This window comes from Tympanuchus pallidicinctus, unplaced genomic scaffold (assembly GCF_026119805.1).
Source record: "Tympanuchus pallidicinctus isolate F22 unplaced genomic scaffold, pur_lepc_1.0 scaffold3, whole genome shotgun sequence".
In the NCBI taxonomy this organism is placed as follows: domain Eukaryota; kingdom Metazoa; phylum Chordata; class Aves; order Galliformes; family Phasianidae; genus Tympanuchus; species Tympanuchus pallidicinctus.
The window spans coordinates 64,520,275-64,544,290 of record NW_026294747.1 but is presented as its reverse complement, the minus strand read 5'-3'; the positions used below and the strand labels follow the sequence as shown (position 1 = coordinate 64,544,290).

Below are 24,016 nucleotides of genomic sequence, written 5' to 3'. Positions count from 1 at the left end.
AACCTCACTAAGTCTATTAATAAAACATCTCTCGTGCTTCCTGGGTGAGAAGGAAGCATTCAGGAGTTTTGCTGTGCCTTATTAGACAGATGTGCTTTTTGAGCTCAGTTCCCTGATATCACTGGGGGGAACAGCAGGAGGAAGTCTCATGTCTCAGTATTTTCCTTTAGAGTATTTTTCCTTCTCAAATTAAACAGCCTGACAAGCATCTGCAGGGAAAGGGCTTAGGGTTCGATACTGCAGTGGGAGATGCATTTCCACTGTGTTTCACTGCAAGCCTCAGCCTGATGCTGGTAGCTGATAGCTCCCAGGGTGAAAACCACCTCAAGGATCACAAAGGCTGAGCATAGCCCAAGTCCCACCAAAGACCTGTTCTAAGGATGTAAACTGTTCCTAGCTCTTGTGCTGTGTTTTCAGCTGAAGGTTTAATTTCAACTCCACTGCAGAGGCATTGCTCAGAACCTGACAGGAGGCTCTCAGGGCCCAGCAGTGGCAGTGAAAAATTTGCATTTTTGAGCAGCAAAGAGAATTTTAGAAAGGGGGAAAAAAAAAAAAAAAAAAAAGCCTTCCTCTAAATGCAACCATAAGGGCTTATTTTCCTGGTCTTTCAAGTTCTGAAGCCATATCATGGCCAGAATGATTAACATGGACATCCTGGTACACGAAGTGCAACACAAATGTCAGGCTGGCAAGGAAACGACTTTTCTGTTCCAATATGCCGACAGTCTCTCATTAATCGAATGCCACTATCCCATGCATAACAAAGGAACTGACAGCTAAGGAGTTCCGTGAGAGACAGATGCTGTGTTATGCTGATCAGTTCTAGAAAAAAAAAAATCACTCCGTGAATAATTCAAAGACATTCTCTTTTGACAACATTTAAAAGAATGGTGACATGTTTATAATATAATTTAGGAATAACAACTTCCAAAAAGACATGTTACTAGCTCTTGCATTTTTGGGGCCATCATTTATCTGCTGGTTGTTCTAACAGGTGTACAGGCATAAAAAAGCAGATTTTTATTACAAATTGCATCTCGAACATCTAAAGTGTGCCTCGAGTACCTGGCACGGCTAGAAGGAATCAAATTATGTTCTCGTTTACCCTGATGTAAATCTGGAACAATTCCATTTATCCCACAGCTCATATAATTAGTCTCACGTACTGTTCACCAGTTTGCAGCAGTTAAAGTCTTTATTACTGGATGCATTTTTTAAAGAAAATATGTTGCATTCATCTCAGAGCTTATATGCAATGCAAGGAGAGGGGTAAGAGCAGAATGAGACCGTTACCAATCGAAAGGAGCGTAACACAGACAGGTTCCCCATGCTGGATAAACCCAGTTCCATCAGGCTCAGTATAACAATTATGCTGTCAAAAATGTTCCATCCCTGCTGAAAATAGTAGTAGGGGTCAAGGGCAATTACTTTGAAGATCATTTCTGCCGTAAAAATCCCAGTGAAGACCTGCAGAAAGAAAACACAAAGTGAAAACACATCCCTCCTTTATCGCAGTCTCCACAGTCACAGGTGAGCACAGCAGAAAGCCAAAAACACGTGAGCAAATACGTCATCTTTCACGGTTGATTCTTTATCAGTGCTACAGCTCTGGCTTTGTCTGGTCTCTTCACAGCGATGCTCGGCGATGTCTGGGTTCAGCCCTTGATGGGGACAGACACTTACATCGCCTTCTGTCGCCTGCATGTTCTCAGTGGTAGAAAAGAAAGCGTAAAGGTGCCTTTTATAAAGGTTAAATCTATTTCAGTGGAGAAACCTGAATAAATGGAGTAGGAGTTTTAAAGGGGTATCTGGACTGCAGCGTACCAGCTGTATTATCTGCTGTTATTTTGTTATTATTGTCAACACCAGGCTCGAGCCTCCAGCCATTCTGAGCTCTCTTCCTGGCACCAAAGGCAATTAGAGACCCTAATTTGAACCCTCTTATTTTTTTATTATTTTATTTTTACAAATACTTCCAGCAGATCTCTTCTCACAGCATCTTGAAGAGGTACTGCTTATTTATGACACAGTTCAAAAGTCACAGAGTGGAGCTTTTAATTGGAACATATTTCTTTAGAACAACATATAAATATTGCCTAAGAGGCAAGAGAAGAAGACATAGGAAGTCTGCAAATTCAGACAGCAAATTCAATTTTAACCCATTCCTGCAAAGCATCTGAGAGAACCAGATCTGATCCTTTCAGATGCACTCCTTAAGTATCATGATAAATACGACAGCTTAAAATGAGAAAATGTGAGCATCGTGTTGTACTCACATAGTTTCATTTCCATGCTAAGTACCTGCTCAAGTACACAGAGCTTCATGTTCTGAATAGTTCTCTGCTGCACCTTTATATCAAAGCACATGGTTTTCTACACAGCAGTCAATATCAGTGCACTGTGTAAGTCAAAAAGAGGGGACACCAGAACTGATATAGCAGTAACAAACGCTCAAGGAGAAATATTTTCTTTCCCAAAAATTAAATGTCTGTAGCTATCTCAGCAAAAGTGATCAGCTCTAAGTAAAAAATAAGAGAAACTCACCACTGTGTGGAAGGGAAAAGTTGAGGCTCTATAATTAAGGTGATAAGGAGTTTAAAAAAAAAAAAAAAAAAGATCACAGCTTGCATTTGAAGAAAGTTTGATTTTACCCTATAATGCTTCAGGTGTGAATGGCTGGATTGTTCCAAATAGCCATTTTACACATCTCCTTATGTAAAATATATTCTCCTTGTCAGGGGAAGATATTTCAGACTGTGTCAGTGTGAACTGCCATCCTATCAGTCCTATACCAAGAACCCAATGCAGTGGTCCATCTCTGTTTCCTAACTGACATGGAATTTCTGAGTCACTGTGGCTGGAAACAGCAGAGATTCACACCTGAATGCCCCAGTTTCCCCAAGGACAGCAAGCCAGCCCAAACTAGATGGCTGTGAAATCATATCCAGGGGACTGCCTGCAAACCCACACCATCACATTGCCTACATTGTGTAACCGCCTTGCAGAGAAATGACTCAGGAGGATCACTTCCTTTGCTCGAATCTTTTTTAATCAATAGCCTTCTGTGAAGGAAATGTCATAGCAAGATAGAAAAAAATGTCTGAGCCATCTTATAGGCATCAGGAGCCATGTACGTGACAAATCAGGAGCCAGTGACAAATTTCAAATGGGAGTCACCAAATTGCTGGCACCTGGTAACAAACTGCTGGGCTTATATGTGGAGCTGGATGCTGCAGTGATGAAGGCTGGAAAGCAAAAGAGTAACTATGGCCTCAAGTTGCACCACGTTGAGATTAAGGTTGGACGTTAGAAAAAAATTCTTGCCCAAAAGAGTGGTGAGGCACTGGAATGCACTACTCAGGGATGTGGTGGAGTTACCAACCCTAGAGGTGCTCAGGAAACATTTAGATGCTGTATTAAGGGATGTGGCTTAGTAGGGAAAGACTGATGGTAGGTGAATGGTTGGACAGGATGATCTTGGAGGTCTTTTCCAACCTTGGTGATTCTATGAACTCGCCATCCTACTGGTTGTGGTTGTGAATGTGCCAGTGGGGATTTGGAGGATTTTCTCTGAAATAAATAAACAATAAATAAATTTCTCCACCTACTCTGCAGTAATGTCTCCATTTCTAAAGAAACACAGAAATTGAGAAAAATCCCACTTTTTCTGCCTTATATCATCAGTCTGTGAGTGTGCTGATCAGGCCTTGCGAGGGCATTTAGAAATGTTGGTTGCTGTAAGTGATAAGCTATCGAGGCCCAAAGGAAGCAAGTGCCACACAGCTGGTCGATGGAGATAGCACCATCAGAGTGGGAGATCTCCAACGCCTAGCAGGCAGACTACTCTCACAGATAGCAAATTCATATCCCACTCTCATTTCTTTCAGAAACACTTAATTGGAGGAAAAAATGCCAAAGATGTACCCTTTTTAGTATCTTCCCCCACCTAATGCTGGTGTAATCACTGAAAGAGGGTTAGATGGGATGGCAGGAGCTCAGAGCTCAGTGTGGGCACAGAGGAGGCTCTGGCAGTTGGTGGCTTAGGGGAAGCAGGCACCTGGCAGCCTGTCCTGGAGCTGAGGCTGCCATCCCTTACAGGGCAAATTGCAAAAAAACACACTCAATTTTCATTACAAATGACTTTGCAAAATCCTCCACAGGATGGAATTACCTTCCCTGACCTGCTCTACTCGCAACCATTCCTGTTGTGCGAGGACTCAGGAAATCTGGTGGGGGGAACCTCTCACCCATCCTAGCATCTGAGGGGAAGGGCAGCCCAGGGCCAGCAGCCTACTCCCAAACATAAGCAGCAGGCTGTTTTGCTTATTTTACACTTTAACACAAATCAAAATAGCTCCAGGCAGAGCTGAGAAGCTCAGGGTGAAGCACACCATCTTCTGCAAAATTTTGCAATCTTCAACAAAATTTCCTTTGCGATTTTCCCCCCACCCTCTGCTCGTCGTCTCCATTTCCATCAGCCTTGTTGGGAGCCCTGTGGGCAGGAGGGATGCCAGGGGCTGGAGATTTGCTGCCTGTGGTCTGGCAAAGAGAGAAGCTGCTCTGTCAAAAGCAGAGCAAGGAACAGACGCATTTACCAGCCAGAGGGCGGGACAGCAGCATTGCCACCTGCTGTCACGGATGCTGGGTCCAAAGGATTTTTTTTTATCATCTGAGGAGTCATCTGAGAAGGCCACAAATGGTTGAGCAACATCCCCACAACGTGGGCTGGCGGCATAGAGGAGCTGGGCGCAGTTCTGCAGGGTGACTTTCCAAGCTACGCTTATCTACTGCTTCCCACAAAGGAGTAGAGCGTGGGTTTGGAGCAGCCAAAGGAGACACCTGATTTTTCCCAGCATAGCGACAGGGAAATTTGCCAGGACACAGCAGCTGAAAACCTGCAGACTGGCTCCACAGGCTGAGAGACCTTCAATCTGCCTGAGGAGGTCTGCAGATAAGAACAACAAGGAGTAGTATTAAAAAAAAAAAGAAAAAAACATGAGCTGCACTGTGTGTGCTGGTGCTGGTACAAGAATTGTGATCATTGCTACTACCCACCTAAACCTGCCAGCGTGGGATGCATCTCAGTGCAGACGTGACATCTGCAGCATCTGTGCATGCTCCTTTTGCAGTTAATGGTCAGCAAAATCAGTGGCTTATAGGGCACAGTTCACCTTATCCAAAAGTAAATATCTTAAAAACATCAAATTAACTGCGCCTTGAAATTGTCTATCTCTCTCCACTGACTTTAAATGCAATCAGCTCCAACAGAGACTCCTATGCTGCAAATATCCCAAGTCGGGCAAAGTGGATCCCAGCTTGAGAGCCATCTTTTTTTATAAAAATAAAGGGCTTTTCCCATATCCACTTTGAGGTTCTTAAATTCACACTTAGCAGGGTCCACATACCAGGGTACTCCAGACCTTCTGGTCCTACAGTAAATCTTGCTTGTACTAATTTTAGGGGCAGTTCCACCATGTCATAGTTAGATATCCTGTGTTTTTTTCCAATACAAACTCTTCTGAAATTAAAAAGATTTTTAAACAGTAAGTTTTAAACCCCAGAAGAGGTGAAAGGACGCTCTTGCTTGACATGACATAGGCAAAGCAGTGCTGACAGCATATTAAAAGAGAATCTTCCAAGACCTAAGCCAAAACTTTACAAAGCAATAAATACATTCCTCAAATGGAGTCTTACCTTTATATTCACTTACCAAATTGCCTATGTAAAGCATGTGGTCAAACTCCTTTGTCATCTTATAATGCTCCAAGGCCATGAAGAGTGTGTTCAGCACAATGCAGAGGGTGATGGTGAGGTCAGTAAATGGGTCCATTACCACAAACTTGACAAATTTCTTGATTAAAAGCCAAAACGGGCAGCAATCCCAAATGAGAAATTTAACAGCAAAGTGGTTCCAGCACGGAGGGCATTTCTGGTGTGATTCCTCAAGCTCTAAGACACAAGCAGTAAAACAACAGTCAATGCACACTGAGTTATATGACAAGGAAACATTTAAAATGACTTACAACATAGAGGAAGACTCCTGAATTACCCAGAACCACTTTTTTTTTTTTCTTTTTTAGGACAAAAATATTTCTATCTTAACAGGCAAATTATGTACTTTGGTTTTTTTGCCAGTTGATTGTACTTAGCAGACAGTGGCCTATCCTGGAAGTAGTAACCTTTCAAAGGAGTCACAAGTAAAGAGGAAAATTCGCACTAAATATGCAAAGGCTGGTATTTCACATAGATCTGCACTCTCTTTTCCTGTTTTGGCAAGTTCAAGTGGTTAAAAGAATAAACTGGAACATAGCTCTTTTCATTGTCAGGTCTCATTTTAGAAAAATCTAAAATGAAGAGTTTTAAAGCGTTTAAGAGACAAAGAGCTTAAATCCAATATTTAGAGCTGATTTACAGGATCGTAGGGTAGTATGGGTTTGAAGGGACCTCTGGAGACCCCTCAGTCCAACACACTGCCAGAGCAGTTCACTGCAGCAGGTCGCACAGGAAAAACAGGCAGGTTTTAAATATCCACATCTCTGGGCAGCCAGCTCTAGAGCTTTGTCACCCTCACAATAAAGAATGTTTTCCTCATGTTCATATGGAACTTCCAATGTTCCAGTTTGTGCCCATTGCCCCTTGCGCTGTTGCTGGGCACTACGAAAAAGAATATGGTCCCATCCCCTTGACTCCCATCCTTTAGATATTTATAAGCATTGGTAAGATCTCCTCTTGGACTTCTCTTTTCCTCGTATGAGAGATGCTCCAGGCCCCTAATCAGCTTTGTAACCCTACACTGGACTCTCTCCAGCAGTTCTTTGTTTTTCTTGAATCGAGGAGCCCACAGCTGGACACAGTATTCCAGATGTGGTCTCACCAGGGCAGAGTAGAGGGGGAGGATCACCTCCCTCACCTTGCTGTCCACGCTCTTTTTAATATACCTCTGTGTACCATTGATCTTCTTGGACAGAGGGGCATAATGCTGGCTCTTAGCCAACCTGTTGTCCACCAAAACACCCAGGACCCTCTCTGCAGAGCTTCAGCTCCTTCTCAGCAGGTCAGCCCCTAATCTGTACTGATGCATGTGGTTGTTTCACCCCAGGAGGAGGACTCTACACTTGCTCTTGTTGAACCTCATCAGGTTTCTCTCCAGCCAACTGTGCAATCTGTCCAGGTCTTGTTGAAAGCAAATTGTTGAAACCAATTTTGCTCTCCTCCCTCAGCAAAATTGTTGAGAGTGCATTCTATCCCTTCAACCAGGTCACTGATGAAGATGTTAAACAAGACCTGACCCAGCACCAACCCCCAGGGAGCACCACTAGTTACGGGCCTCCAACTAGAATCTTTATCACTGGTAACCATCCTTTGAGCTCTGCCAGTCAGCCGGTTTCTAATCCACCTCACTGTCCACTGCTCTATTTCACATTTCCTAAGCTTGTCTATGAGGATGTTACAGGAGACTGTGTCAAAAGCTTTGCGGAATTCAATGTACACAATATCCACCACTCTCCTCCCATCTACTCAGCTGGTGATGACATCATAGAAGACTACCATGCTAGTTGAGCATGATTTCCCCGTGGTGAATCCATGTTGACTACTCCTGATACCTTCTCTTCCATTTGGTTGGAGATGGCATCCAGAACAAGTTGTTTCATCACCCTCCGAGGGACAGATTTCAGGCTGATTGGTCTGGTTTCCTGACTCCTCCTTCTTGCCCTTTTTGAAGACTGGAGTGACACCGGCTATCCTCCAGTTCTCAGACACCTCTCCCTTCTCCACAAACCTTCAAAGTTGACCAAGAGTGGCTTAGCAATCACTTCTGCCAGCTCTCTCAGTGCTCATGGTTGCATCATTGGTGTGCATCAAGTTTGCCTACACAATCTCTGATCAGATTCTTCCCAGCCAAGGGGATATCTTCCTTTTCCCACACTTCTTATTCCCAGGGACTGGGATCCCCTAGGCTTAGTTTTAGTCAAGACTGAATCAAAGAAGACATTCACTATCTCTTCCTTCTCTGTGTCCTCCCTTACCAGGGCATTCACCTCATTCTGAAGTGGACTCACATTTTTTGTAGTCTTCCTTTTGCTACTGATATACCTGAAGAAGTCTTTCCTGTTGTCCTTGACCTCCCCCATTAGATATAATTCCAGCTGGACCTTAGTTCTCCTTTTTCCATCCCTGCAATACTTTGGCAGCATTCCTATATTCCTCCCAGGTGTCCAGACCCCTTATCCACATTCTATAGATCTTCTTCTATTTTTCCATGAGTTTCTTGCTCATCCATGTGGGTCTCTTGTCACCTTTGCCTGATTTCTTACTCTCAGAGATGCACCAGTCCTGAGCTTGGAAGAAGTGCTACTCGAACATTAACAAATTCTCCTGGGCTCCTTTACCTTCCAATGCTCTAACCCAGGGGATACCTCTAAGTTGGTTCTTGGAGAGGTCAAAGTTGGCTCTCCTGAAGTCCAGGGCTGCCATCCTACTTATTGCCTTATTTCTTCTACATAGAACCTTGAACTCCACTATCTCATGTTTGCTGCATCCCAAGCTGCACCCAGCCTCCACATTCCCAACAAGTCCTTCGTTGTTTGTAAGAACAAGGCACACTTCTCCTCATTGTCTGCTCAACCATCTGCATCAACAAGTTACCTTCTATGCACTGCAGGAATGTCCTGGGGCCTGGTATTGTTTTTTTGAAATATCAAGATGGTTGAAGATTCCCTGTGAGCACCAGAGCCAATGATACTTTGTTTTAAGAGCCAGAATATCACTGGTTATCAGGAGGATTCTGTTCTTGATGTTTAATCCAAAAAAGGCATTAAGTGTCCAATTTCTTCTGAAAATCAGGGGAGTGCATAACTCAGTTTGAATGTGGTACTAAAGCTCCAATGTTCTTTTTAAAGGTACTTTTAAAGTGTTATTTAAAATACAACTTTTATGTGTTCATTTTATTTGAGCACAAAAGAAGATAAATGGCTTTGTAAGAATAATTTGTGTTAAATGATGAAAAAGAAAAGCCAGAAAAGACAGTTAATGGCTGAATGATCATGATTAGCAGAATTGCTTAATGCTTTCCTTTTCTGATTCCTTTATGGGCATGTATAACAGTTTTAGTCTATATAATTAGAACCTGAGGTGATAACAGGAAAGCTTCAGCCAAGCCTGTTATTTGAATCGGTTCATAAACAGCCTCCTTTCTCAAGCCAGGATGCATTCTAAAAGCATTTTCCTTCGTTGGACAACAGATTTGCAGTGTTAGGTGCTTTCTAGCACATTTTCAAAATATTGGTTGGTGTCCTACAAGTACAAATTTTGCAGAAACACCTGCACTGCTCTGAGATCTCTGGGAAGCTGAATTGCTCCCAGCAGATAACTCTCTCTTCCCAGCTTCCAAACACAGGGTTTAGAGAGGAAAGCCTAAAATGATGTGAGAACCATTTATAACCCAGACAATTTCTGTGCAAAATCCTTATTGTGCATTGTTTTCAGAAACCTACCTCTGAAAGCAATGAAGACTTTGAGGTAGTCACTTCCTAATGGACTTAGTTTTCCAGGTAGAACTAGAAGAACCCATTTATCTGCATCATGATCATTTCTAACCAACCCACTCTCGCTGATTTTGATACCTTCACAATGTACACATCAGATGTGCTGCTTCTCCCCTGAAACTCTACAATCAACAAAGCTTTTTTAAGCCCAGGTTGTTGGTAAAGCAGATAGTTTCGTCCCCCTGAGCTACACGTATTTCCTCTGTCCTTTGTGCTTCTGTAGCTTGTGGGTGAACTAATCCTGCTCACTGAAAATCAATTTTTTGTGCAGCCCAATCATTCTGCAGGAACAGGGAAGGAAGAAGGTGTGGCCTTCCTCTTTTGGTAATGATGTGGCATTAAAATAGTTTAAACCATTTAAAAACTCACATCCTTTCTAATCTTTGAAAATTACAACATACTGAATATTTTTTGAAAGAAACCTGTAAAAGGAAAAAGTAAAATTGGAGGCATTTTCCCTCTTATTTTTAAACAAACAAACAAAAAGTAGGTCTCTCCTTGACTGCAAGGCTTTGCAATGCCTGGGGACAAAAGAGAAGCAATGGCTTTCCCAAGAGTCAAGAACAGAAATCAAGCAACAAATGGGGGAAGGGATTTCTGGTCTGGCTGTTCCAAGCCAAACATAGAGCTATTACTATACCTTAAAGCCTGTGAAACTTTTTCTTCTGATGTGATGTTCCTCTTGTTAAGAAGTACTGAATAATTTCTATGACTGATCAAATTTTGGGGGTTAGGAAAACTTTGTTAAGGATTTCTGCAGTATGAGGATAAAAATATACATCCTCTGAGGTACGCTAAACTTGACAAGGACCATTTCAGACATAAAATATTAGAAATAATAGAAAGTATCATTAAATGAATGTGCAAGAAGTCCAGCCTAGGCCTTTTACACATTCTTCACATTGTCAACTGCAAAAAAAACCCAAATGAAAACAAAAAACCTTTCCAGGTCATACTGAATACTGGCATGTACTGACGTGATTATGCACCTATTAAGAATATAAATCCTTATTAGCTTAAATATATGTTTATCTGTTCTGACCACAGTCCTGCTGACCATAACCACAGAAAGTTGTAAAAAGCTGAGGAAGAAGATGGGCTTTGTGGCTGCAACTGGGCATTGTCTCCAAAGAGACAGGTTTGGTCCCTTCCTATAAGACATCTCCCAGACAAGTCATCTAGTCTTGCATTACCTTCCTATTCATCAGTAACACAAAGAATAAGTCTCCAGGAGAATCCAAATCTTCCTGTGTTCCACTCTGACTTCCTGACAAACATTATTCTATACTCTTACTCATTACCTCCTATTCAGTCTCAATTTACAATGCAGAAGACACAAGGAGATGTAAGAAACCCTTTCCTAGAAAAGCAGTGTATTGCTATGAGTTAGGTTAGATTTAGATTAGATGTTAGGAAGAAATTCTTTACTCAGAGGGAAATCAGGCACTGGCACTGCTCAGAGAGCTCCCATCCCTGGAGGTGCTCAAGGCCAGGCTGGATGGGGCTGTATGCAGTCTGGGCTGGTGGTAGGTTCCTTGTCCATGGCAGGGGGTGAAACTGGATGGGCTTTGAGGTCTCTTCCAACCCAAACCATTCTATGATGGTATAATACTTGTAAATGTATGCATAGTCTTGTGCTCTGCTACACTTCATCTTGGTTAGCCCTCTGTGCATCAGAGGCTGAGGGTAAACAAAATGTTAGCAGATCCAACCCTGATTATAATACCAGCATTTTGTGAGGATGTTTACAAGTCTATGGTAAGATTACACAGCCTTCTGTTAAGGCATTGCTCATATTATAGGGTTGTAATATTTCTGCAGTATTTTCTCCCCAAAACAAAAGGGTTTAACCTTCAGGTTTTACTTGCTACTTTCTTCCTGCCAACCAAGACACACTTGGCTTTGGGCAGGGAGACAAAGACATGACTTACCTTCCAGGGCACTGGTGATGATGCTGACAGCACTCACTGCCCTCTGTCTCTGGAGGGGTTCATCTGAGTGGTCCACCGACGGGCGATGGGGCATTAAAAGCTGCTTCTTGCTGGCTTCATCTGAGGGAGAGGTCTGTTGAAATGAACACACCAGGTCAGCTGAGTAAAACCAGGGCAAAAAAAACACAAGGCAGATTTGGGGCAGGGTTTTCCAAATCGTCTAAGCAGTCTTTTTTTCTAAGACCAGAGCTCACCAGTTTCCCAATTAAACGTGTGCTGCTGGGGTACAGCTTTTGAAAATGGCACTTTGAGCAGCTTTAAAAACTTGGCCATGCTCTTTACCTCTGTGCAAACAGGTGAAAGATGCAGATGAAAATAAAGGGGCATTTCTCACATCAGAGAAACAGCAGCGCTGCTTTACTACCCTCGTTTCTAGTGAAAGAGGCCCTGCTTAATTACATTAATTATACCATTATTTCTGAAATGTGTTAACTGTTTAATTATACTGCTAGAACAGGAAAAAGGAGCGTTGGTAACAGCTCCATTACAGGGCTCTGATATCGTGCCAACCCAACTTGCTCCTCAGTACATGGTTTTTCCTGGTCTGAAACACTGCCAGATCTGAGGAACATACTGTCATTCTGGTGATCTCTGGTGTCATGGATTCGGAAGCTCTGTAATTAGGGGAGAATTTCTGATTCCTTTCCCAACTCCCTCCCCCCCCCAAAAAAAAAAAACTCTAACTATTTTGGTCCCTTGTTATCAAGAAAAAGCTTAAAAAAAAAAACAACCCACAAACAACTCCAATACCAGAAGATAAACAGAACTGCCAAATTTTATTTAACATTTGATTTTAAATTAGTTTTATGCTTTTTGAAGGCTTAGGTTTCTGAAGTCAATAAGAAACACAGCACAACTGTAGGCACACTGTATTTAATACTTAATATTTTCAGCTCACAAGAGCAAGATGATAAGACTTTCATTATTATGAGCTCCTACATTATGCAGAGACAACTCCTACTTGATCTACTCCCCTAGCTCTGCCAGAGAAAAAAGAAAGGATATTTGGGTTGTAGGATCTGGGAAAGCCAAGTTCAATTCTGTCCTCTCCGACAGACCACCAAGTAAAGATAAATTCTCAAATTAATGTTTTAAAAGCTCTGTCTTGCTCCTCCAAGCATACTAGGCTGTCAGACACTGAATACAGGCAGAAGAGATGCACTGTAGATAGATGGGTCCAAATGGTTCCCAAAATACAGCTCAAGAAAATGTGAAAGGTGAAGAAATCCCTAAGATGAAAGCCCCTGCTTTAAACAGACGTTGGAGTAGATGCTTTTGCCCCTATGTATCAAAATGAGCTATGGGAACCTGATTTAATCTTCTGGATTCTGGATCTTCTCAGATTCTTTGGATCTGAAATGGCCCCAAGTGCCTCAAGTAGCACTTAATCAAGACACACTATAGGCAAAAGCTCCCTGGCTCTGCTGCCTATGGCTGGGTTTCCACCAACAAAACTGGTCTTCAAGATAGGCAATTTTGTGACAGCGAGGGTAAAAGAGCACTGATGCTCTCTGAGCTGTCTTTCTGGATTGTGATCTCTTCTTTGTGAGATGGTTGCAAAGGACAAGGACGCTCAGCCACTTTTTGACACTGAAAATAGTCATCTGGGATATGGTTAGCGGGTCACTTTAAAGAATTGCAGATAAAAACACCGATTCCTGCAAGGAGAATAATGTTGAAAGCAATCACTTAAAACAATAGCTAAGTCAGAAAAGTACTAAAGCTTCAAAATGGCTTTCTTTTTTCTAAAATATTCTCTTGTTAAAACAGTTGTATCATGGCCCATTGAGTTACTGATGCAGTTGCACCCAAAGCTGAGGTGTAATCAGAATCTATTCAAAAAGAATCCCACTTGAGTGTAACAGAACAATAAATTGCTCCATGCTTGGTTTAGAGCCTGGGGAAATCAAGAAAGATAATTCAAATGCATTAGTTCACTTTATTTCCTCCACCTCAAAAATGTAAAATAAACAAGCAACAAATGTTTTAATAATGAACAGAACATTTACCAAATTGCACAAACTTTCACACCAATTTAGAGAACTCAGGAAGTACAAGGGTTGCTGTGAAAATAATGCCTCCTATTTTATTATGTTGGCCCATGACACCAGAGGCGGATGTCAGTGGGATGGTGGTAGAAGTTCAACCTTCTCACCTACATTCCATTACATTTTGTTACCATTGGACAGATGGCAGCAGAGGGTCAATCTGACAGAATGGCACCTGATATGGAAGTGGGTATGAAGCAAAGGTGTGTCACTGAATTCCTTCATGTGGAAGAAACTGCACCCACTGATATTTATTCACGCTTGATGAATGTTTATAAAGACCAAACAGTGAGGTGGCAGTGGCAAGAGCAGTGTAAAAGACAAGCCAAGTTCCAGACAGCCATGCACAGTTGTCACACCATGAAATGAAGAGTCACAGTCAGCTAGATCACCTGCACAAATTGGCTAATAGTGGTGACTGTTCAAAAAACAGTGTTTTGTTGAGAATTTGCTCTATCAAGTAGTATTACTGTGCACTTTGTATCAGTTGTATTTCCATGAAAATTAATAGGAGGCATTACTTCTGGAGAAGCCTACATATGTAGGGCTGAAAAAAATAACAAGAAAAATGAAGCACCACAAGGGAAACATATTTTTAAGTAGAATAAACTGAAGGGAGGAAAAAGAAAAAGAAAAAGAAAAAAGAAAAAAGAAAAAAGAGAAAAAAGAAAAGAGAAAAAAGAAAAGAGAAAAAAGAAAAAAGAAAAAAGAAAGAGAAAAAAGAAAAAAGAAAAAAGAAAAAGGAGGGAGAATAAGCTTTAAAAAGGCAAAACAAAGAAAAGCAACTGAAAATGTCAAAGACAAAGCAACTCTTCTGCCAGTTCCCTCTGCCTACAGAAGGAAGCACAAGAAATCCTCAAATTCCACTGGATCATCTAACTCTTCTAAATCTGTAACATCTTCCCATCTCTTCTGACCGAGAATTTAGTATATACCTATAGTACTTCTTTATACAACCTCAACCCCAGAAGTTTTGTTTTTTTGTCTGTCAAGTAAGATAATATTCCCACTGATGCGTGCAGAACTGTTTTTGCAAAATTCATGGGCTGATGGCCTTTATCTGCAAGCCACCTTTATTCACAGGTGTAAAGAGTATTCACTGTAGCAGTACAGAGCTAGAGAGAAAACATTCAGATTCATTCCTCTTATTGCAGGATTCAGCTAAACCAGGATATGTGAAGAGTCCAGGCTGAACTCTGATGAGTTGAATGGAGAGGAACCTGATGAGGTTCAACAGGGACAAGTGTAGAGTCCTACACCTGGGGAGGAATAACCACATGCATCAGTACAGGTTTAGAGCTTGACCTGCTGAAAAGGAGCACTGTGGAGGAAGGTCCTGAGTCTCCTGGTGGACAACAGGTTGGCCACGAGCCAGCTCTTTGTCCCTGTGGTCAAGAAGGTCAATGGTATCCTGGGGTGCATTACAGAGAGCTTAACTAGCAGGGCAAGAGGTAATGCTGTGGTGAGGTCACATCTGGAGTACTGTGTCCATTTATGGGCTCCTCAATTCAAGAAAGACAGGGAACTGGAGTGCTGGAGGGAGTCCAGTGTAGGGCCACAAAGATGATGAAGGCATGGAGCATTTCCCTGATGACGAAAGGCTGAGAGACCTGGGGCTGTTCCATCTGGAGAAAAGAACGCTTATAAATTTCTAATGGGCAGGAGTCAAATGGATGGGGCTCTTTTCAGTGGTGCCCAGTGACAGGACGAAGGACAATGGGCACATTTGATGAGCTTGCAATTTTGAATGAAGTATATTTTCTAGAAAAGAAAGTTTCCATGCAGATGAGTTCTTCAAAATCACCAAAGTTACTTAGGGAAGTTCATGAGCTTTTGTTCTTTGTTAAGAACAGATCCACGAGCAAGCTTTATTACTTGTCTTAGAAGTGAGATAGCTAATCCTCACACGAGGAACTAGAAATTTTTGCAGTCTGAGGTACAAAGCAGTTCCAGGAACTGGACAAGCACAGCAGTATAAAAGCTATTAGCATCATACAGGGAGAATACACAGACACAGTAGGTCATGGTACCTAAATGTCTATGCAAATAAAGCAAAAATAACAAGGGTCTCTATAGTTATGCAGGGAGTCTCCATGGAGTCTGGATGAGAAATCACAATAGAGTTAAATACAGGCATCTCTGTCAAGACAAGATTATTTGTGTTGCTCCTTGATTGACTGCAAATGCTTCTCCTTTGGATTAGCTAAATTCTATAGGGACAAATATGCTATTCAGTAATTTACATGTAAATGAGGATGCATAACACTGCAGAATTATTTTATTCTGAGCATCCACTGTTCTGAGCTATGTCAAAATCACTACGCAAAGATGGGCTTGTATGTGGCAGCATTTTAAAGATCACATTTGGGAACTGGGACAGCTTTAATTCTCCTTGTACAGTAAAAATCTTTTCAAGCATAAAAGAGGTGGACAGGGCACACCGTGAACAATGGACCCAAAAAGGCACAAAAATATATATATTTAATGAAATTGGTGGTGATCATAATAGCACACAGCCTTAAGAATAAAGGCATTTAATTTCGTGAATACTTGATTCTTTAAAGAGATGCACAGTAACTTGGAGAAGCTTGCAATATTTGTGTTAAATCTGAACAATTTACCACAGGTGTGGTCTTATTTTGGGATGTGCTAAAGTAAAGTTTCAAGCAAACAGAAACTGAAGCCATGATGACAGCAGCCCCAGTGGACAGCCAGAGAGCTTCCAGCCGTATGACTTCTTGGTGGCAGTGCTTGGATGACTTATTGTGTTGACCTTTTTCTGAACAAAAACTGCTAACACTGCCTTTTTGACAGTCCTGGGGCAAAGGCAAGGAGGGGAAAAAAAAAAAAAAAAAAAAAAAAAAAAGGATAAGAAATTCTACCTTGGGGGGGATTTAAGGTCAACAAAAATACTGAAACCCATGTGGTAAGCAAAAATAACTTTCTGCTTAGAAATAAGAAGAGCCAAGCCTTCTTTTTGTGTTAAAAAACAAAAATTCAGTCTGAAGATAAGCTCCTAAATCCTCAGTTTGGCACCTCAACAAACTGCCTTGCCTTTACTCAGGGCTTACTTATCCCAACAGTTTTCCCTCCTAAAAATCAATTCCTGGATTTTTATTTTACTGAAGGAGAACAAAAACTGTGATGAAGAGGAAAGTCAGCAAAGGTTGGGAGATCTCAGGTAGCCCCAACCTTTTTCTTGCTGCCTATTCCAAAATCATGTTTTGGGTGGTCCTGCTCTGCTTCTGATGAGTGCATGGTGTCCTCTGTAGTTTTTAGCCTTCAAAAAGTCACAGGTGCTTTACTTATCTTCATCAGATCCCATGGATAAACTGAGCTCCCAATAACAGCTCACTAATTTAATCCAATTCTGTCCAAATAGATCAGTATCTTGTGAAGGGAGGTGCTATTCTAATCTACATACACCGAAGCACAACAGAGTAATACACAACTGCAAATAAATTCTAGATAGGCACATGGAAACTTTAGCCTTCACTGTGCCCTGAAGTTGCTTAAATAACATTCAGACTTTCTCTAAGAACAAAGAAAGTTCAAACCTCCAGCCCAACAATTGTTATCAGCAATAAAGGAAGAATTATTTTCAAAATGTATCAGTCTCAAAGCAAGAAAAAAAAAAAAAAGGTCTTAAAACCAGGTGCAGCTTTCAGCCTATTTATGCCAGGCTAAGCCTGCTGAAATCAGCAGCTGCACCATTTCAAGAAAGCTGGTGGGAAATCAGAGCCAGTCCTGATTCAGTGCTCTGAGGATCATGGGGATCTCCAGGAGAATAATTTGGACTTTGCACGTGTTTCCTACCACCAGCACCCTGCAAACCTCCAACATGAGCCTCTTGCTCTTCACATCCAGGCAGGCTGCTTGGCCCAGAGCTTTTGGAGAGTGTTTGCAGATCATACTTTTACATTACACTTCTTTACTCTTCATATGACCTTTCTAATTTGAACATTGCAGCACAACCCTAGGAGCCAGCAAGGACTGCCTCCCAGAATCTCTACTGGATGGATGCCATTCTGCATGGACCACATCTTCCATGACCAGAAAGACAGCTGAACATTCAAACTACTCTACATAACTGGACTGAATGGTCTAAGCACCATCCACTGAGATTAGCTGAATTTCCTCCTGATTCAGTAGATGTATTTAGGAATGAAGGAGACAGAAAATGTAAGAACATGGTTAGTTTCTCATGGAAGCAGACTCACAACTTCTCATGCCAAGAAGCAGGACCAGCATAAAATGAAGAGCATTTAAAAGTCATATTTGACTTACATAGAATCAGAGAATCATAGAATGGCTTGGGTAGGTTGGGATCTCAAAGATCATCTAGTTCCAGCCTCCCTGCCACAGAGCTGCCCATCACTACATCAGTCACTAGATCAAGTTGCCCATCCAGCCTGGCCCTCAGCATCTCCAGAGATGGGACAGCCACAACTTCTCAGTGTAACTTCTCCCAAAATCTGGTATTAGCAGTGTGGATGTTGTCATGTCACATCAGTTGCCACCATAGCCAGTACCACTGGCAAGCAGCCCTTAGCTGGCATAAAGGCAGAAAAACTGATCATTGCAGTCCCAACTGCATTGCCTGGAGTAAATTCTAGGCTGAAAGATGCTAAGAATGAACACGCTAAAATTGTAGAAGTGGGTCCTTTCTTCCCATGGGTTTACATGCATATGAAACAAATAACAGCAGTGGGGCTGGTAGGGTTAATGAGCTAACTTCATCTTCACCCTGTAACATCTTCCTTCTAGCTCCCCCGAGAGAAAATAAAAAGAAGCCAGAACTACTAAGCAGGAACAAACTTAACTTCAAAAATTTTAACAAGAAAATAGCAAAAATAATCCAACACAGAGCCCTAGAGGTGTTATCTCTGAACACACCGAGGTTTTCGATTTGCTCTTTCCTTCTGCCTGTGCCCCACAGTTGCAGCTGCACATATGTGCCCAACTCTCATGGTTTCTGTAGCAAATGCATTTGTACAGCAGTGGGCTTCTTTCCAATTAGCTTTTAACTCCAGCTCACATTTTCTGGCTAGATTAGATACCAAACCAGTTTTGCAGGAGACACAACATCCTTCACATTGCATCACTGACCAAGCATCTGTTACTATAGTGTCTGGGTGTTATTTCCTAGACGACCAGGAAACTGCTTAGTGAGCTTGCACACTCAGGCCATTTCATTTTCAACATCCATTTTTGAAAGGCAGGAGGCTAGCAAACGAAAAGAAACGCCAGCAGAGCTCGAAGTCTCCCTGCCACCTCAGGGCCCAATCCTGTAAAATACCATTTTTTGCTGTAAAAGCTTGAGTGCTCACATGGTTTGTTGAGCTTTCTGACAGCTGCGAGAGCCTCAGCAGGCTGCAGAGCTGCTTGTCTTACAGAGAAAAGGGGACATCCACTGCTCATCTACTTAAGCCCCTACCCCTGATTGTAATGCATATATATTTTTTAAAAGATGCACAAACTCCTTCTTCCACAGTTTCTTTAACATGCAGCTTGTTATGCTGCAAGCATAATCCCAATAAAAGCCCCCCATCTTCAGCCTGTCTACTGCTCTGTAGCCTAGAGATTGCTCTCAGGACTGATCTCTCTTGCTTGCAAAGAGTCAAATGGGAGTACCGAAGTCCTATATGACTGTGAACATCTGAAAAAGCAGAAATGACCCCAGTATTGTCAACAAAGCAAATCATTCTCATATCACCATGCTTCCCACAGCTTCCCACACACAGAACAGCCCCTTGCATTTATAGTATGACAGTCTATTTAAAGGGCTACAGGGAGTGCTCAGATAGGTGAGGAAAATATTCAGACCAACGCTTGAAAGGGAAGGAGCCACCTTCTCTATAGAGAAAAGAAAGCTACTTCTCAGTTTACTGATAATCTGACACCACAGCTGGGATCTATCTCATTTGCCTTTCTTTTCAGGAAATACCTTGCCTAATGCACATTAGAACATCACTTGCTTTTCACCCTCTCAGTGTAATCCATTTTTGATATGTGGTTACTCTATGTGGGTTTCATCTCACCTTACTTAAGACCTTTGTGATATGAAGTTTTTCACCCTGGGCTTTTATTGTTTTCAAAGAACAGAGACGCTTTTAGGGACAGAGATTATTCCAATGCATTTCAGATCTCTAAGGTGAAATAAATCCTGCCCACGTTCACATAGTGACTAGACTTCTATTGCTTTAAAGATTGTTAAGATGAGCTCCAATGTAGAGATCTACATTAAAAGAGGTAAATTCCCACCATATCAGTCATATGACAACCAGTCATCATTGCCCCACCTGTGAAGAAGCTATTTTCAAAACACCATCCTATGGTTTTCCAAGTGAATTCATTCTCACATCTTAACATATCAGTCTTAACAGTTTTACTTCCAACCTTAAGAAATATTTTGCAACAATGGTGCTTTGCAACAAAGATTCTGGAAATCTTCTGATCATCTGCTCATCTGTCCTAACTGGATGCTAGAAATTTCTGAGAACTACTCGTGGACAATAAGAACAGCCCTCCACAAGCAGCTATATAGAAGAGCTGAAGTTAGATGCATACAGATAAAAAACAGAGGGAGAAAACGCAGTCTCAAGATGATAAGGTTGAATACAGAATCATTTTAAAAACATTATTTTTCTCCAACATACAATGTCAAATATTCAAGTGGCAAAGGAACCAACTTGAAAAATATCCCTTCAAGAAAAGGTGTATGAATCCCAGTATTTAGTCCTTTCACAGCATCACAGAATATCCCGAATTGGAAGGGACCCATAAGGACCATCGAGTCCAACTCCTGTTTCTTCCAGTCAGCTCTGAAGAGCAAGTCTCACCTGAAGTTGTGAACTTATGTGGCACCAGATGCATGTCACTATGTGAGTTAGCCTGTTGCATTCCCACCCTGCCTAGAATGGTGGGAAGTTTCTCACTGCAGATTGCATACTGTGTAAATAAATTACAGCAAACTCCAACAACATTCAGAAGGAAACGAGAGCATGAATCACATACAAAAGTTATAAAGTACTCACCAGATCGCCTGTCCCAGGTTTTTCCATAATAACTGGGGGGAGCAGTAACCCTGCAGGAGAAGTAGGGTCTGGGTTGAGAGCCCCGGTGCCTCCTCCTATCAGGGAAACCACACCATTGCAATCCACTGAGCTGTTCCTTTTGCCCGTCTGGGTGTAGCTGGGAGTAGTAGGGTGAGAACTATGGCTCACTTGACTTTGAATGCTCGGACGTCTCCCAGATCTTGGAATTAAGAGAGAGCCCCGGTGGCTTTCATTTTCCCCAGCGGTGCTGATCTCATCATCGGCAAAATCTGTTTCGGAGCCAGTGTCTCTACCACGGAGTCGGAAACTGAATATGCTTCCGTGGCTGGTTCTGCGCTTCACCAAGTTTGCACTGGGACCATAACTAATGCCAAGGAGAGTCTAGAAACCCCCAGAAAGGAAAAAGGGGAAAGAGAAACAACATTTTGCAACATGTTTTGAGGAGCGAGGAAGGTCTGGGGAGAACAATAAGTTCCATTTTAAATCAGGTGATTCAGAGAGAGATTTAATTACATGTATTCAACCTTTGCAAAGTTAAGAGGTTGAAAAATCAGTCCTAGCCATTAAGTATCTGTCTAACACTCAGTAGTTAAAGATGTACTGAATTAGGAAGGGTCAAGGTGGCATTCGCCTGGTAGCGTGATGCTTCCTTTGCTTCTACTCCCTCCCCATATGGTCAGTGCCAAAGGACCTGGGAAGGCAGCACAAGGAGTGGAAGACAGGAGCAGGGAAGGGGATCCAGCTCCAGTTCACCGCATTTATCACACATCTTCGTAACAGCTGGGGAAGGAACGTTGCAGTGGGAGAACAAGAGATAAAGAAATAGGGCAGGAAATGAACTGTGGGAAGAAATGAGAAGAAGAGGGGAGAAGAAGAAGCAGAATACGGCGGAAGAAGGTGATAAAGAAAAAAAAAAAAAAAAGAAGAGCAAGAAGAGGAATATGATTTATTGGTTTGTAGAATGATTACCCCGACACACATAGCTGCTTTGAGGGGTAGGCAACCTCTTTACACAGCAGTCTCCTTTACACCTAAATGTTAGCCCTGATGATCCACTCTGATGTCTGCTGGTGAGAATGCAACTCTGACAGAGCACCAGTAAGACGTAGCCAAGCACTAAACACATGTAAACCCTGACAGAGTGAAAAGGATGTTCAGAAAATGCGTAAGGAATTCAAGTCTGTCCCCTTCCCTTACACTGTGAAGAGGAAATTAATGGAGTAAGAGCATTTAGGCAGAACATACTTTTGATTTTACAGCCTGCACAGAATTTTCAACTTCTTCAGAGCTTTCTCATGAGCCAAGTGTATATGAAGAGAGGTCAGATCTCCACAAACCAGCAAAGCCAAATGAGCATTATTTCTTTTTTCAGCTGTAGCTCACACCACTGGATTATGTAATGATGCTATTTTGTGACACTGGTACACGGAAGCGTACAAAAACCAGGCTCCTCCTAACTAAAAACAACCCATTTGGATTGCTACCAAACTTTAACTGGTAAAAAAAATAAATATCCATGCCTGGGTTTCCATGACACAGTCATTGAGACTGATTTCTGATGGCAACACACTTCCAGCTGCTCAGATTGCATCTGAATGATGACTCAGCCTTACTCCCTCCAACCATGCCAGACACTGCCTTGCAGAGAAGATTTACTATAAGCTTTGAAATGTGTCTCCCATGTTTCCCATGACATCCAGGGGCAAAAAGTGAAAACAAGAAATATTAATTTAAGGAACATACTGCAATATACGACTCCAAACCATGATCATTCTGGTATGTAAAATCTTGAAATCCATCCAGAATGAAGCTAGACAGCAACTCTGGCTTTCACAAAGGTATAATTTGTAACACAACTCACTGAACCAATGAGGCGAAAACAAAAACAGTTAAGATTTTTAAAAGTATGTTATTTACAGAAATACAGCTCTGCATCAATCTGATAAGCTTGGGAGTCTGCAATTGGTCACATTTACTTAAATCACGTACTTGTTTTCTATCAGCTTTTTATGGCTGCCAAGTACCCCTAAATTCACTGACAACAAAATAGGAAAAGACTTAGCCCATTACATGGCTATTCAGAAAACAAACAAACAAAAATAAAAAGCACTGATTTTAACTTTGCCCTTAGTTAAGCAGAAACAAATTATCTGAAGCTATTTACCACCATTTGATACACACAGCATGTGCAGATTCATATTCATGCATGTCAGTATTGTTTATATAAAACCATATTTAACAACAGTCTCACTCTATTTTTGTTCCTGCAATGTAAAGAAGAAACAAGTGCCACAAAGTTTTGACTTGGAGGCAACTAGCAAAGGAATAGAAAAATGTTAATATCATCTTTATATATCATTAAAAATGCCCTCAGAGGCACATTTCCTCCTTTTCTGCTCCTCTCTTTTCTTTTTAAGCTTTGCAGGTTTTTTTTTCTTAGAATATTTTGACTCTAATAGGGAATGGACAGATATAATCAGATGAATGGAATTAGAGTAAGAAAATAAATCAGGCTGTGAGGGGATCCTGAAGCAGAAAAAAAAAAGAACAAAAGTAAAAAAAAAAAAAAAAAAGAGAGACAAAATAGGTTCACAGGTTCACAAGAATGCTTAGTGAGCATTTTAAATTCATTTTGAAAAGAAAGTACTAATATGTTTCCTTTCACAGATCTAACACACAGTATCTCCAGGTCAGTTGTCACATTAAATATTGACTCGTTTCTCCATCTGGAAGTTTCAGCTTTAATTGCATATTCAGAGCTTGGCCTACCCAGCAAGTGCAGTGAGAAAGAAGTGATGTTTCAGACCATGGCTTACCATTCTCCTCTGACCGTCATCATATTCACTCTTGGAATTCCTCTGGTCTTCCCCATACTCTTCTGCCCCCAAAGATTTCTTTTTCTTTCGCCTGTTTCTTCTTTCCTTGGCATTTTTGGATGCTAAAGGTGACATTTCCAGGGAGCTAAGTGACATTGAGTCAATCCCTTTAGCAGCTAGAGCCTAAAAGAGAAGATGGAAAGGTGCAAAAATTATTATTTGACTGTTGGATCCCAGTGAGCGTAAATGATTACTCGTTTTTCGTTCTACATTTTAAGTTTGTACAGGAAATCAATTAAAATTTTGAAGAGGTCATTAATGACAAAACTACCTCATGTGGCTGGAACTGTTCTTAACCCATTTCTAACCTCACTATTTAGTCATGAGGAAAATAAGCAAGTGAGCCAAGTTCCTAGTATGGATGCACACATGCAGGTCTACCATTCACATCCTGTGATGGAAAATAGGAATGGCTTAATAAAATCATCTGATTTATGGAGCAGTAAATCTTAACACTTCACAAGAGAACCAGCTTGTGGGCACACACTCCTTCTTGAG

The 24,016-nt window shown here is 41.6% G+C and overlaps 1 protein-coding gene across 5 annotated transcripts in view; it reads right to left on the bottom strand.

The window, feature by feature from the left end:
• Positions 1-24,016, bottom strand: part of LOC128085553 (sodium channel protein type 5 subunit alpha-like) — a 206,019-nt gene that overhangs the window by 88,501 nt on the left and 93,502 nt on the right. For 4 of the 5 annotated variants that reach the window (XM_052693156.1, XM_052693160.1, XM_052693159.1 and 1 more), the window contains exons 11-14: positions 23,459-23,641; positions 11,477-11,609; positions 5,711-5,949; positions 1,294-1,467 (exon numbers count right to left, since the gene is read on the bottom strand). In XM_052693156.1, coding sequence (XP_052549116.1) covers positions 1,294-1,467; positions 5,711-5,949; positions 11,477-11,609; positions 23,459-23,641 — 729 coding nt within the window. Of the gene's footprint in view, positions 1-1,293; positions 1,468-5,710; positions 5,950-11,476; positions 11,610-20,621; positions 21,024-23,458; positions 23,642-24,016 lie in introns of all 5 variants that reach the window. The other variant, XM_052693161.1, reaches the window with a different exon arrangement.